At 43.1% G+C, this 15,248-nt stretch overlaps 1 protein-coding gene across 1 annotated transcript in view; it reads right to left on the bottom strand.

Moving 5' to 3' along the window:
- The window catches only part of GTF2IRD1 (GTF2I repeat domain containing 1), an 80,197-nt gene that overhangs the window by 18,464 nt on the left and 46,485 nt on the right, over positions 1-15,248 (bottom strand). The window contains exons 21-22 of the mRNA XM_029285511.1: positions 14,443-14,626; positions 10,586-10,614 (exon numbers count right to left, since the gene is read on the bottom strand). Of these exons, the coding sequence (XP_029141344.1) occupies positions 10,586-10,614; positions 14,443-14,626 (213 nt within the window). The remainder of the gene's footprint in view (positions 1-10,585; positions 10,615-14,442; positions 14,627-15,248) is intronic.

Here is a 15,248-nt window from a genome sequence, read left to right as displayed (position 1 = left end):
CTTTTGTCAATCAGGAGACTCTATACCATTTCAGGTAAATGGTTGTCCAATCTCTTCTTGAAAATCTCCAGTGCAGGAGCACCACAACTTCCAGAGGCAAACCATTCCATTGATTAATTGTTCCCACTGTCAGGAAATTTCTCCTTAGTTGTAACTTAGATCTCTCTTTAATGATCTTCCACCTGTTACTTCTTGTCCTCCCCTCAAGTGCTTTGGAGAGTAGGTCGACATCTTTATTCTCTGTGACAGCCTCTCAAATATTGGAAGACTGCTATCATGTCACCCCTAGTCCTTCTCTTGAATGTACAATCATTCTGTTTTAATGTGATATTGCTCCTAACCAGCCAGCCAGTCATGCCTTCTTCCAGAGTGTGTCACTTCGTTCCTCCCCAGTTTTCTACTCCTGTTCTGCAGCCACAAGCAATCAATCATTTCATGGCCATGTTTTTTTGACATTTCTCCTTCTTTGTCTCACTTCCAAACATCAAGCTGCAGGGAATGAGGAAATAAATCTTCCCTAAGGTCTGAATTGAACTTTTGCATGAGATTAGCCTAAGGGCTGCCCACAGCCCCAGCCAAATATTGCCAGCCTCTGCATGGTATAATTTTTCTTTGTTCTGGGCCTGTCAGGGCTTGATAAATGGAAATCCTTGTCCTTACTAATTAGTGCATTGCGACAAAGAAGGGGGGGGGAGAGAGAAATAATTGACAGTTGCTGCCTCTAAAAGATCCTGCAGCAACAATCACCCAATTGGGTATGTTTTTTGTTGCTCTGTGATTTTTCAGGTTGTGCTCAAGGCTTTGGAGATACATCAGCCCATGTGCTCAGAAAGACTTTACCCCAGTGCTTTGTTTGTTTTCTGTATTTCATCAAGCCTTAGGAAGCTTTGTGGCCACGAAAAAGAATAACAAAAGAAAAGAGGTTGCTTCAATATTAGCCCAACCATCTCTAACTGGTGCCCTCCTAAGACTCTCATGTTTTACAACAGTTTTGCCAAACAGCCATATTTACTTCTGGTTTTCGGCAAAACTGACCCATAGTGAACCATTGGTTTGCTTAATGGCCGCGGTGTTCACTTTACCACTGTAAAAAAGTTTATAAAATCAGATCAGTTACATGGGTGAAAAGATTTACGACTAGCCTGACGTATGACTGCGATGAGCAGGATCCATTATGGTCATAAATCAAGGACTACCTGAGGTATAAAGTATGGTTGGGCTCAGAGATGTAGACAGGGAGGGGTAAACAAAAGTCAAGATGGCAGTCACAACCATACAACTGAAGTCCCACTCTTTTGGGCGGGTCTTTAACCATGTGTGATGGCTGCCATCCTGGGTTTGATTCTCCTTCTCTCTTCCATCATGGGGGAGAGGGGGAAAATGGCAAGAAGTGGGGCATAAAATGCAGAACTGACTTCAATGCCGGTGAAATCCTTAACCACAAGGAGGGCTTTCCCATAGAAAAGAGAGCAAACATAAAAGTGAACTCCTTACAGCAAGAAATATGCACAAAGAAAATTACCAACCAGAGTTACTACAGGAGTTGTGCAAAACATCAACTTAATAATAATAATAATAATAATAATAATAATAATAATAATAATAATAATAATAATAATAAAGTTGGAAGGGACCTTGGAGGTCATCTAGTCCAACCTCCTGCTCAGGCAGGAAACCCTATACCATTTCGGACAAATGGCTGTCCAGTTTCTTCTTTAAAACTTCCAGTGTTGGCGCATTCACCGCTTCTGGAGGCAGGTTGTTCCATTGGTTAATTGTTCTAACTGTCAGGAAGTTTCTCCTTAGTTCTAGGTTGCTTCTCTCCTTGCTTAGTTTCCACCCGTTGCTTCTTGTCCTGCCTTCAGGCGCCTTGGAGAATAGCTTGACTCCCTCTTCTTTGTGGCAGCCCCTGAGATATTGAACACTGCTATCATGTCTCCCCTCGTCCTTCTCTTCGTTAAACTAGACATACTCAATTCCAGCAACCGTTCCTTATATGCTTTAGCCTCCAGTCCCCTAATCATCTTTGTTGCTCTTCTCTGTACTCTTTCTAGAGTCTCAACCTGGCTTTTGCAGCACACATATAAAAAGGGGAAGGGCTTTGATTCTGCCGTCACAGCCAATATCTTGACTTTTCCCACTCCTTCATCAGCAAATGCCCCTGCTACCCAAACAACTTGCCAAAGATTCACTCTTTGGTCAAGAGAAGGTGCCTCCATCCTCCCTATACCAAACGATAGATATCCCAGCAGGTGCTACTTCCTTTCCTGGGAATGTTGCAAATAAAAGAAATCTTTTTGCCCCATGATATTGATAAGTGATCATCAAAGCTCATGCTGTTGCATTTACTCACTGTACTATTTCTTGTAAAGCAGAAGTGTCCAATCCTGGTAACTTTAAGAGTTTTGGACTTCAACTCCCACAATTGCCCAACCAGCCATGCTGGCTAGGGAATTCTAGGAGGAGGTTGGACACTTCTCTTTTATTTTAAAGATTCAAAGCAGTCGAAGGGAAGTAAAGATGCGGCCTAATCAGGACTGGGTCACACAGTGGTAGGAAAATAATTTTTAAAAGCCTTTTCACCCCATAGTATCCCCCAACTTTTCTCAGCCGACCAATCAGTCTCCCTTTCATTCAGCATTTGCTTCAAAGATGAGAAAAAGAATGAGGAAAGCTATATTTTCTGTGAAACAGCATCTTTAAGGTGTTAGTTACCACCTTTAAAGCGATCCATGGCATCGGACCTGGATACCTCCGAGACCGCCTTCTGCCACAGATTCCCTCCCATAGACCGGTACGCTCCCACAGAGCGGGCCTCCTCAGGGTGCCGTCGGCCAAGCAATGTAGGCTGGCGACCCCCAGGGGGAGGGCCTTCTCTGTGGGTGCCCCCACCCTCTGGAACGAACTACCCCCCGAGATCCGGATGATTCCGGATCTCCNATTGGGTATGTTTTTTGTTGCTCTGTGATTTTTCAGGTTGTGCTCAAGGCTTTGGAGATACATCAGCCCATGTGCTCAGAAAGACTTTACCCCAGTGCTTTGTTTGTTTTCTGTATTTCATCAAGCCTTAGGAAGCTTTGTGGCCACGAAAAAGAATAACAAAAGAAAAGAGGTTGCTTCAATATTAGCCCAACCATCTGTAACTGGTGCCCTCCTAAGACTCTCATGTTTTACAACAGTTTTGCCAAACAGCCATATTTACTTCTGGTTTTCGGCAAAACTGACCCATAGTGAACCATTGGTTTGCTTAATGGCCGCGGTGTTCACTTTACCACTGTAAAAAAGTTTATAAAATCAGATCAGTTACATGGGTGAAAAGATTTACGACCAGCCTAACGTATGACTGCGATGAGCAGGATCCATTATGGTCATAAATCAAGGACTACCTGAGGTATAAAGTATGGTTGGGCTCAGAGATGTACACAGGGAGGGTCAAGATGGCAGTCACAACCATACAACTGAAGTCCCACTCTTTTGGGCGGGTCTTCAACCATGTGTGATGGCTGCCATCCTGGGTTTGATTCTCCTTCTCTCTTCCATCATGGGGGAGATGGGGAAAATGGCAAGAAGTGGGGCATAAAATGCAGAACTGACTTCAATATTGGTGAAATCCTTAACCACAAAGAGGGCTTTCCCATAGAAAAGAGAGCAAACATAAAAGTGAACTCCTTACAGCAAGAAATATGCACAAAGAAAATTACCAACCAGAGTTACTACAGGACTTGTGCAAAACATCAACTTAATAATAATAATGATAAAGTTGGAAGGGACCTTGGAGGTCATCTAGTCCAACCCCCTGCTCAGGCAGGAAACCCTATACCATTTCGGACAAATGACTCTCCAGTTTCTTCTTTAAAACTTCCAGTGTTGGCGCATTCACCGCTTCTGGAGGCAGGTTGTTCCACTGGTTAATTGTTCTAACTGTCAGGAAGTTTCTCCTTAGTTCTAGGTTGCTTCTCTCCTTGATTAGTTTCCACCCGTTGCTTCTTGTCCTGCCTTCAGATGCTTTGGAGAATAACTTGACTCCCTCTTCTTTGTGGCAGCCCCTGAGATATTGAACACTGCTATCATGTCTCCCCTCGTCCTTCTCTTCGTTAAACTAGACATACCCAATTCCAGCAACCGTTCCTTATATGCTTTAGCCTCCAGTCCCCTAATCGTCTTTGTTGCTCTTCTCTGTACTCTTTCTAGAGTCTCAACCTGGCTTTTGCAGCACACATATAAAAAGGGGAAGGGCTTTGATTCTGCCGTCACAGCCAATATCTTGACTTTTCCCACTCCTTCATCAGCAAATGCCCCTGCTACCCAAACAACTTGCCAAAGATTCACTCTTTGGTCAAGAGAAGGTGCCTCCATCCTCCCTATACCAAACGATAGATATCCCAGCAGGTGCTACTTCCTTTCCTGGGAATGTTGCAAATAAAAGAAATCTTTTTGCCCCATGATATTGATTAGTGATCATCAAAGCTCATGCTGTTGCATTTACTCACTGTACTATTTCTTGTAAAGCAGAAGTGTCCAATCCTGGTAACTTTAAGAGTTTTGGACTTCAACTCCCACAATTGCCCAACCAGCCATGCTGGCTAGGGAATTCTAGGAGGAGGTTGGACACTTCTCTTTTATTTTAAAGATTCAAAGCAGTCGAAGGGAAGTAAAGATGCGGCCTAATCAGGACTGGGTCACACAGTGGTAGGAAAATAATTTTTAAAAGCCTTTTCACCCCATAGTATCCCCCAACTTTTCTCAGCCGACCAATCAGTCTCCCTTTCATTCAGCATTTGCTTCAAAGATGAGAAAAAGAATGAGGAAAGATATATTTCTGTGAAACAGCATCTATACCAGTGATGGCGAACCTTTTAGAGACTGAGTACCCAAACTGCAACCCAAAACCCACTTATGCATCGTCGAGTGCCGGGTGGGTGTGGCCCATTGGGTGGGTGTGGCCCATTGGGTGGACGTGGCTGCAGTGGTAACGGCAGACTGGGTGGGATTAAAAAGTTCAATCGATCAATTCCAACTTTGCAAGATCTTTTTTTTCCTGCGAGTTGAAATTGACTGATTGAACCTTTTTTTTTTTTTTTTTGCACACGGCGGCAGAGGCCTAAAGCGAAAAGGTTTTATAAAACCCAGCTGAAGGCCTAGGATTGGGGCGACGGCGCGCGTGCCCACAGAGAGGGCTCTGAGTGCCGCCTCTGGCACCTGTGCCATAGGTTCTCCACCACTGATCTATACCTTCTTGAGAATTCCAAATTATTGAATATTTTTTGCCAGACCTTCATCTGGACTTTACAGATACATAAACAGAGTTTGGAATATACAAAGAAACGTCAAATGGGCCCCCAATAATCATATTATCACAGCAACAATATAACACAATGTCTTGTCTGCTACCATCTATTAGTGCCTCATCTAAGCAACATACCGTTCAAAGTGGCGTAAGCTTTTTCCAAGGTGGATATCCGTCTAGGGGCTACGTTGTACATCAGGGAAAGAAAAGAGAGAAGGGGCAACGAGTGAGTAGGAGTTTGCTCTTTGTGCAAGCAAAAAAAAAAAAAAAATAGAAAATCAACGTGCAATGTTGTGGCTAACACGCACACACATAAGCACAGATTCTGAAAAATTCTGGGATTGGGCCTAAATTACAAAGTTGAAGAGAAACTCAGGTTTAAGCAATTAAAGATTGAAATGGCAGAGGCACAAAGCATCCGCTAGCTTCCTCGGTGTTATTGTGAACTAGGGCTAAATGATTTTTTTTTAAAGAACTGGGGACTAACTTGGATACAGAATGCCCTGATATATCTCTTTAAAGTGGGAGCTGACAACTCCACCTAGCACCCCATTTATGCCACAGCACTAAGACTGCACTCTTGAAATACAACCCAAAATGGCCAAATTATGATAGATTCATTTCTACTTATTTTATTGGTTTGGGGGTAATGGGCAGATTCACCTAGCAAAGAACTTCTATCCCCACCCTTAACATATCCACAAAACACCAGAATTTTGGCCACATCTTTTCTCAATTTAGAACATCACAAGATGGCTTCCTCCAGCACTTTGGAAAATCAAGAGACTGAGTTGTGTTCTCTCCTACCTACCCATTCCTATTTTAGAGTTTCCCAAATCAACAGGCATGACTAGAGAGCTATAGTTAGTCAAAACAAGTAATACAAAGACTAAAGAGACGTGGTGGCACAGTGGTTAGAATACAGTACTGCAGGCTACTTCTTCTGACTGCCCACTGCCAGCAGTTCAGCAGTTCAATTCTCACCGGCTCAAGGTTGACTCAGCCTTCCATCCTTCCGAGGTCAGTAAAATGAGGACCCAGATTGTTGGGGGGCAATAGGCTGACTCTGTAAACCGCTTAGAGAGGGCTGTAAAGCGGTATATAAGTCTAAGTGCTATTGCCAGAGCAACTTTCAGTATTTTTAGGAAAGAGATGATCATTATGAAGGACCCCATGCTTTGCAGGCAGAAAGTCTCAGCTTCATTTCCTGGAATCTCACGCGAAGTACAGGTAGTCCTCAACTTACGACCACAATTGAGCTTAACATTTATGTTGCTAAGCAAGACAGTTAAGTGAGTTTTACCCCATTTTACCTTTCTTACCATAGTTGTTCAGTGAACTACTGCAGTTGTTAAGTTAGTGACACAGTGGTAAAATGAATCTGGCTTCCCCATTGGAAGGTCGCAAAAGATGATCACATGACCCTGGGACACTGCAAATTTTATAAATATATATGCCAGTTGCCAAGCGTCCAAATTTTGATCATAAGTATGAAAAACGGTCATAAGTCGCTTTTTGTCAATGCCACTGTAATTTTGAACGGTCACTAAACAAAAGGTTGTAAGTCGAGGACTATCTGTAGTTTGATATGGTGAAATAGGACACTTGTGCCAAGCAACGGGGAGTAGAGTAAACTGAAGACATCAAGCCAAAGAAACATCTACATGTAAATTACAGATGGGCAACTAGGACCCATTTATGACTTGTGGACTTCAACTCCCAGAATTCCCCAGCCAGCTCGGAAGCTGAAGTCCACAGGTCGTATAAAGGCCATAGTTACCTACCCCTGATCTATATCCAATAAGCCAGTGGTGGCGAACCTATGGCACGGGTGCCAGAGGCGGCACTCAGAGCCCTCTCTGTGGGCACGTGCGCCGTCGCCCTTCCAAGGCCTTTAGCTGGGTTTTATAAAACCTTTTCGCTTTAGGCCTCAGTCGCCGTGTGTAAAAAAAAAAAGGTCCAATCAGTCAATTTTAACTTCTTGCAGAAAAAAAAGATCTTGCAAAGTTGGAATTGATTGATTGAACTTTTTAGTCCCACCCAGTCTGCCGTTACCACCACAGCCACGCCCACCCAATGGGCCACCCAGCCAATGGGCCACACCCAGCCAATGGGCCACACCCAGCTAATGGGCCATATCCACCTGGCACCTGACGATGCATAAGTGGGTTTTGGGTTGCAGTTTGGGCACTCGGTCTCTAAAAGGTTCGCCATCACTGCAATAAGCCATTTTTAAATCAGTGATACTGTTGACTTGGTGGCAGCAACAGCAGCATAATTCAATTGGGTATCGCACCCACATTATCCTGAGGTGTTTTAATCCGCTTAGGAGCTCATGCTGGAAGGTTCTGTCATCACCACTAATCCCTGGGGCCTCTGTGGGAAGGGATCAAAAAGTCATGTGATACTCAAGGAAAAAAGAGCCTTGACTCTATGGTCATGGCCACTCTCTTAACTTTTTTTTAACCTTCCCTGGACGCACCTGCCTGATCCCATTTCCTATTTGTTCCCCTTCTTTCCATTGAAGTTTCCATTGAAATCTGTTAGGCAAAATTTTCTGCTAAAGTTCAACGGTGTCATTTTTTAATTCTACTTTTTGTTGCCAAAATTAAAAAAAAGTTTTTCATTTCCCCCCCCCTCCCAAAATAACTGTTGAGCAAAGGGTTGGAAGATTACAATGGCAATCTCCCTTATCCATTTTTCCTCTGTGCCGGAAAACATGTTCTTTTGATCAAGCAAGAAGTGTCTCTCCGACAAAGAGTCCATTTTTTAAAATTTGGATTTCTATCTCACACTTTTTTCCACTAAAGCTCTGGAAAGCGTATACAGCATGTATCCAAAGTCAGGCCCCTATGGACAAAGTTAAGCCCTGTAGATACTTTATTATAGAAATTACATTAATTGTTCAAATGGATACCCATTTTCTTCTAAACACTTCTCTACTCATTTGACACATGACTTCGGAACATTCCTAATTTGGGTAATATTTTTTGGCAAAAATATATTGAAAGAAGAAAGGAACAAAAGAAGTGAATGGTAAGGGAAGGAAATGGAAAGGGAAATGGAAAGGAAGGGGAATGGGAAGGGAAAGAGAAAGAGAGAGAAAAAGAGAAAGAGAGAGAAAGAGAAAGGGAAGGGGAAAGAGAAAGAGAAAGGGAAAGAGAAAAAGAGAAAGAGAGAAAGAGAAAGGAAAAGGAAAAGGAAAAGGAAAAGGGAAAGGGAAAGAGAAAGGGGAAGGGAAAGAGAATGGGAAGGGGAAAGGGACCGGGAAGTTGGAGGGAAAGGGGAGGGAGAAGGGAAGCAGAGGTATGACTTTCTCATGGAAATCTATTGTTACAAAAGCTCTTTAGGCTTGCTTCATTGTGAACAATGATACGATATTAATGGGTGTGCATACTGTGTGTGTGTGTGTGTGTATGGATTTTTTTAAACCCTGCTTTTTGCATAAACCAAGGGTCTGATTTGCACATCACAGAGCCGATGTCTCAGTTCGCATCACGCTAGCTCCCAAAATAACCAACCCCATTATGGTTTAACATGATCATATGATGTGACCACTGTGGAACTATTTCCTTTTTAAATTCGTAATACGCTTTTCTTCTGCTATGCAAGGGCAGCAGTAGCCACAGGGAGCTACAAATGGAAGAGGAAGGTCACTGCCTGAACTTCCTGCAAAGCTCTGTGAACAAGACAAAGAGTTTCCTTACTTAAAGAGCTTTTACCTTACAGCAGGGGTGGGGAACTATGGCCCTTTTATGACTTGTGGACTTCAACTCCCAGAATTCCTGAGCCTGGCTGGCTCAGGAATTCTGGGAGTTGAAGTCCACAAATCATAAAAGAGCCATAGTTCCCCACCCCTGCTTTACAGTATTCTTTAAGAATCCCAACAAGCTGCTTCATTACAAAGAACGACCACAATTGAGACCAAAATTTATGTTGCTAAATGGGACATTTGTTAAGTGAGTTTTGCCCCGTTTATGACCTTTTCTTGTCACAGTTGTTAAGTGAATCTCTGCAGTTGTTAAGTTAGTAACACGATTGCTAATTGAATCTGGCTTCCCCATTGACTTTGCTTGTCAGAAGGTTGCAAAAGGCCATCACCTGACCCTGGGACACAGCAACCCTCAAAAATATGCGTCAATTGCCAATTTTCTGAATTTTGATCACATGACCATCGGGGTGCTGCAATGGTCGTAAGTGCGAAAAACGGTCGTAAGTGCGAAAAACGGTCGTAAGTCGCTTTTTTCAGTGCTCTTGTAACTTTGGTCACTAAATGAACTGTTGTGAGTCGAGGACTATCTGTATCAAAGTTAGGGCTATCATGCTATATCCTGGTTTGGAGGGAGTAACCTCAGCATGTCTGATCACCCTACGCATAGCAGGTCATTCAGCATGCAGCCTTAAAATGAACAAAATCCATGGAGCAACAGAACCGCAATGGAAATGTGTAATAATTAAACAACTGAATGTGTTTAAACAAGAAATAGGGTGGCAGTTGCATCAATTTTTATCCCTTGCTCTCTGATTCTAGACTGGCAATTTTGGCCCGCTATATGACAGCACAACCAATCCAGGGGGACACAGCTATCCGTCTTAATCAAACCCACCATGAACAAGGGGACTGGAGGCTAAAACATATAAGGAACAGTTGCTGGAATTGGGTATGTCTAGTTTAATGAAGAGAAGGACGAGGGGGGACATGATAGCAGTCTTCCAATATCTCAGGGGCTGCCACAAAGAAGAGGGAGTCAAGCTCTTCTCCAAAGCGCCTGAAGGCAGGACAAGAAGCAATGGATGGAAACTAATCAAGGAGAGAAGCAACCTAGAACTAAGGAGAAACTTCCTGACAGTTAGAACAATTAATCAGTGGAACAACCTGCCTCCAGAAGCGGTGAATGCTCCAACACTGGAAGTCTTTAAGAAGAGACAGGACAGCCATTTGTCCGAAATGGTATAGGGTTTCCTGCCTGAGCAGGGGGTTGGACTAGATGACCTCCAAGGTCCCTTCAAACTATATTGTTGTTGTTGTTGTTGTTGTTATTATTGTTGTTGTTGTTGTTGTTATTGTTATTATTATTATTATTATTATTATTATTATTATTATTATTATTATTATTTCTGGTAACTCTTTTATCATTAGGGATTAATGATATACAATATAATGATAAGTAGCCTAGGATACAAAGAGACCTATAAAAGTAAAACAGCATTTCTTCCATAAACTGCTTTGTTAAATTGAATCACAAAAGGATGGCAAAACACACCTAGCATTTTATTATTAGGACTTTAAGCACTTACCAGGTTTAGGGATGAGTCCTTGAAAAGGCCTGAAAAGAAAAAAAAACATACCGTTGATTATGAAACAGAAGTAGGCTTTAAACTGGCCTTTGCGGCAAATATTAGGATCTAAAAAGATTGTGGACACTTCCACCCCCACCCCCACCCCCCAAAAAAACCTGACACACAAAAAAGAGGATCTGGTTGTAGCTGATAAGAAATAATTGAGAAATGTAGGCAGAGTAGGCACCTCTTTTGTGGCAGAGGGAATCAACCTAAAGATCCCAACCTAAGATTTCTTTTAAGAAAAGTCTGAAATTGCAAGCAAACCAGTTCAGACCATAAAGAGAGTGAGCTTTTGTTCATTCAAGAGTTGGTTGTGAAGACAGAGAAGGAGAGAAAAAGAAGCAGGTGTAACTTTTATTTCCAGGCCTGGTTCAGCCCCATCCAGGGCTAGCATGGACCCAATAAGGCAGGGGTGTCAAACTTGCGTCACGTGTCGTGTCGCAACGTATCGTGACTTTTTCCCCCTTGCCAGAGCTTGGGTGGGTACGGCTTCCACGTGACGCACCCGGCCCGTGGGCTGGCAGTTTGACACCCCTGCAATAAGGTATACTGTATCCCTCAATAAAACAGAGGAGCCCTGTTATAGGCATCTGTTAGAAGCCATGATGACATCATGGCATCATGCAAATGGTGCCAATGACTTGGCATCATTTTGTTCAACATGATATCTTTGACATAACTCACCTTTCCTTATTAAGCCTATATATATAAACTCCATCTCCTGGGCTGATTTATCAAGATAAGTGAATGTTGCATGTGAGATATCTTGCCTTCGGAAGTTGTAGATGCTCCATCACTGGAGGTTTTCAAGAAGAGATTGGACAACCATTTGTCTGCAATGGTATAGGTTCTCCTGCTTGAGCAGGGGGTTGGACTAGAAGACCTCCAAGGTCCCCTCCAACTCTGTTATTCTGTTAAGATAATGCTTTCCTTTTAGAAAGATTTTTAGAGATATTTTGTCTCAGTATTGTTTTGCCTTTGTTTTACCTTGAGGTGTCAATTTTGGATAGAATTCCCCCCTCTATGCTAAATGTAATTTTCTTTCATGCAGATTACCCAGGGAGAACTCATAATTTCATAACACAGGATATAAGGTATAAGAGCAGGTTTAAAATTCAAACAGCAACATTTTCAGTAAAATAGGATCTAGGATAACAAGCAACAGGAAAGAAACTGTGTATACTTCATCTAAGCATGGGATTGTACAAAACAGCTAATATCTCACCCTAAGCCACTTTTATATATGGTTTTTATGTAATCCACCATGTCCAGATTCACACATAATGCTAAGTCACAGGTCAGGATTTTCAAACCACAGAAGTTGAAAGCCAAGCCAAAAGTAAGAAAACCATATTAAGGCTTTAGAAAATGTTTGAACATACCACTGGGCTGAAAATTCAAAACTTATGCAAATCATTGAGAATTTTGTAGGAAGAAGATCCAATTGAGACATCCAATGTCTATGAACCAAGAGCCCAGAAAGTCACTGAGGATCAGGAAACAGAGCTAAGTTTAGCTCAGGGGTGTCAAGCTGCGGGGGCCCGCGGGCCGGTTTCATCATACTGAAGCCGCGCCCACCCCATTGCCAGCAATACAAAAAGAGTTGCGACACGTCACGTGACATGGCGAGTTTGACACCCATGGTTTAACTAATCAGTCTGACTTCTGCAATCCTATACACCAGGGGTGTCAAACTCAATTTCACTGAGGGCCGCATCAGCATTGTGGTTGCCCTTAGGGGGCCGGGTGGGTGTGGCCAGAGTGGGTGTGGCTTACTGGGCAGGCATGGATGGAGTGGGTGTGGCCTACCGGGTGGGCATGGCCAGTTCTACATCATTCATGTCAAGGGTGCCTGTGGGGGCCTGGGCAGGAGTGGGACAGATCTGAGGGTCTCTGGCAGAAGGGGGTGGGACCGGGGCAAATGCCAAGGCATGGTCCACCGGGGCAAGTGCCAAGATGGCCACCACAAAATTGTATATTGGCTCCCGGCTGGCCTGGGCCAAGGCCAAGGCAGCGGGGGCCGTTCTCTCACTGTTTCCAGGATGGCTTCGCGGGCCACATGAAACCACTTTGTGGGCTGCATCCGGCCCCCGGGCCTTGTGTTTGACATGTCTGCTATACACTGATGCATTTCTCAGCTGTTTTGGTTTTACATACCACATTTAACCAGGCCAATTACAAATCAAGCAGGTGCATTTTACAATGTGCAAAGTTTTGTTAGCATCTAGATTTGTACTTGTAAGTCTTAGCAGGTTGTATATGTAGATAGCATAAACCTATCTTGCTTGCTTATAATTCATTGTACTGTGCAAACTCAAAGGGTAAATTTAGTAACCAGATTAAGTGAATTGTATAAATGCAACCACCAGATGGCTGCTGACATCATACAATGGTATTCTAACATACTGTATTTTCCCATATTGAATGCCATTTCATACTAATCTAGTGAGCTGGCAGACCAAAAATAAGACTTCTTAGTGGAAACCCTTAAATGTCTGGGATTCTCTCACCAAAGACAGACATTGGATGGTATTGGGCTGTCTTTTTGAATATTGTTGTTATATTATTCCCAGGCCTCATTGATTCCAATGCTTTTACTGCAAAGCATTCATCAAATAAATTCAACTTTCTGATATTTTTAGGTGGCCATTTTAAGGTTTTATCAACTGACTTTTTTTTTCAACTGATGACTTCAGTGTTTAACTGTTTTCAGTTTATATTTTTAACTACCAGAAGCAAAGCTTCCATATAATAGACTAAACTGAGTGGAGGGGTGTCCATTTTTATCATCTATTAAATGAGAGTACATCAATCATGGTAGATGTCGGCAGGCAAACAATACAAATTATCCTCATCATTTATGTGATGTGTGTAATAGCGTATTTAGGTAAATGACACATCACTGCATACTGTCTACAATTATGCAAATGACATAAATTCAGGAAAAAAATATTTCCCTTGCATGCATAGTCTATTGAGGTGAAGTCCATATTTGTCCAAAAGGTGCATTTATCCAAAAGGAAGGCTATCTTGACTTTAAGACAACATCTCTCAAGAGAAAATAAGACTGAAAATCATATTTTATTCCAAAATCTATATGCCATACTTATTGTATTCTCAATGATAATATCACAAACTTTTTTAAAAATAAATTATCTGGAGGAATGGAGAGACCTAGCTGTCTATTCAAATATAAGATTTGACTGTCCTCCACTTTGGGAAAAGTTCTTTTGGAAGATAGGTTAAAATATTAGACAAATAAAAGTGATATTTGGAGAAATCTACTGAAGTATCTGCTTCAGTGATGGCGAACCTTTTAGAGACCGAGTGCCCAAAAACTGGCCCCACTCCCACTCCACCCCCTGCCCCGCCCCTACCCCGTCCCCCACCCCACCTGCTGGCAGGGCCACTGCAGATCACCCAGGCAGCCCAGCAGCGCCATGGTGGCCACGCCCTCTGCCCGCGCCCCACAGCATCAACTGTGCGGAATGGGGCATGAGGGCAGAATCTTGTCTACGCTGCCTGGCTGCCATGTCCTTGGCTGCGCTGCTCCGTGTGGGCCATGCTCGGGGACGACTCTCCTCCAGGGGGGCTGCTGGTGAGGAGGGGATCGTGAGGGGAGGCGAGGCTGGAGCAACAGCACGTGTGCCCATAGAGAGGGCTCTGAGTGCCGCCTCTGGCACGCGTGCCATAGGTTCACCACCACTGATCTACTTCAAGATGAAAGACTTAAACATAGGTGAGAAAGCAGACTAACACCCACTACAGATTCCCACTGCTGCAACCTGATGCGTATTCCTAAGGAGAAATACCTTGTAACTGTGAATTTGATCTTGTCCGCCACGGCTAAAATCCTCTCCAGATTCTGAGAGCCGAAGGTGCAAGGTTTCCGGAATGGGATTCCTGGTGGCAACCCTTCTATGATCACTGAACCTGGATTGCTTTTGATACGCTTATATGGCACTTGGACTGGGTATTTGATGCCCAAAGCCTCACCTGAAAGGAAGGTATTATGAAGAAGGAGTTAGTCTTTTGCCACCCCTGATGTTGTTCTTGTTCAGCTTCGAAGAACAGTAAGCAGGTTTGGAAAAGGTGAGAACAAATTATGTCTGTCTTCAAACCTCCAAGGTCAGATGATAAACCAGAAGAATTTAGTATTGAAATATCTATTTTTCTTAATTTCATCATTCCTATAAAAAGTGCTTGTTAAAAGGAAAGTGCCAAAAGCAGGAGTGTGTATGGTTTGTCTACTGTAGAGAAACAATGGTGGCAAGGATCACTCCCCCAAAGACTGTATGCTTTTATGTTATGTAATCATTAAGAAAAAAAATCAATCAAAAATTCATGCAGATGCTTGCCTGTAAGTTTGCAAACTAAGGAACAGTTTCACACATGATGTGATAGATAACACTCTGCTCTATCCTGCCCAGTTCTCCTACCAACTGGGGCCTAATGCCACACACAACTCCCCAGCAATGGACTCTTGTCAAGGTTCTTACTAGGCATATTATCTGAACTCCAGCTACACACGTGAGAGCTTACTCTTGGGTGGCCACAGGCTCCAAGGAAACTGTGTCTCCTACCTTCACTTTCTGAATTTTTCGGTAGAGCTGGACTC

This window comes from Protobothrops mucrosquamatus, unplaced genomic scaffold, assembly GCF_001527695.2.
Source record: "Protobothrops mucrosquamatus isolate PMUCROS unplaced genomic scaffold, P.Mucros_1.0 scaffold1796, whole genome shotgun sequence".
NCBI classification, from domain to species: Eukaryota; Metazoa; Chordata; class Lepidosauria; order Squamata; family Viperidae; genus Protobothrops; species Protobothrops mucrosquamatus.
Note: the sequence above shows the minus strand (reverse complement) of the source record. Positions and strands in the feature narration are given on the sequence as shown.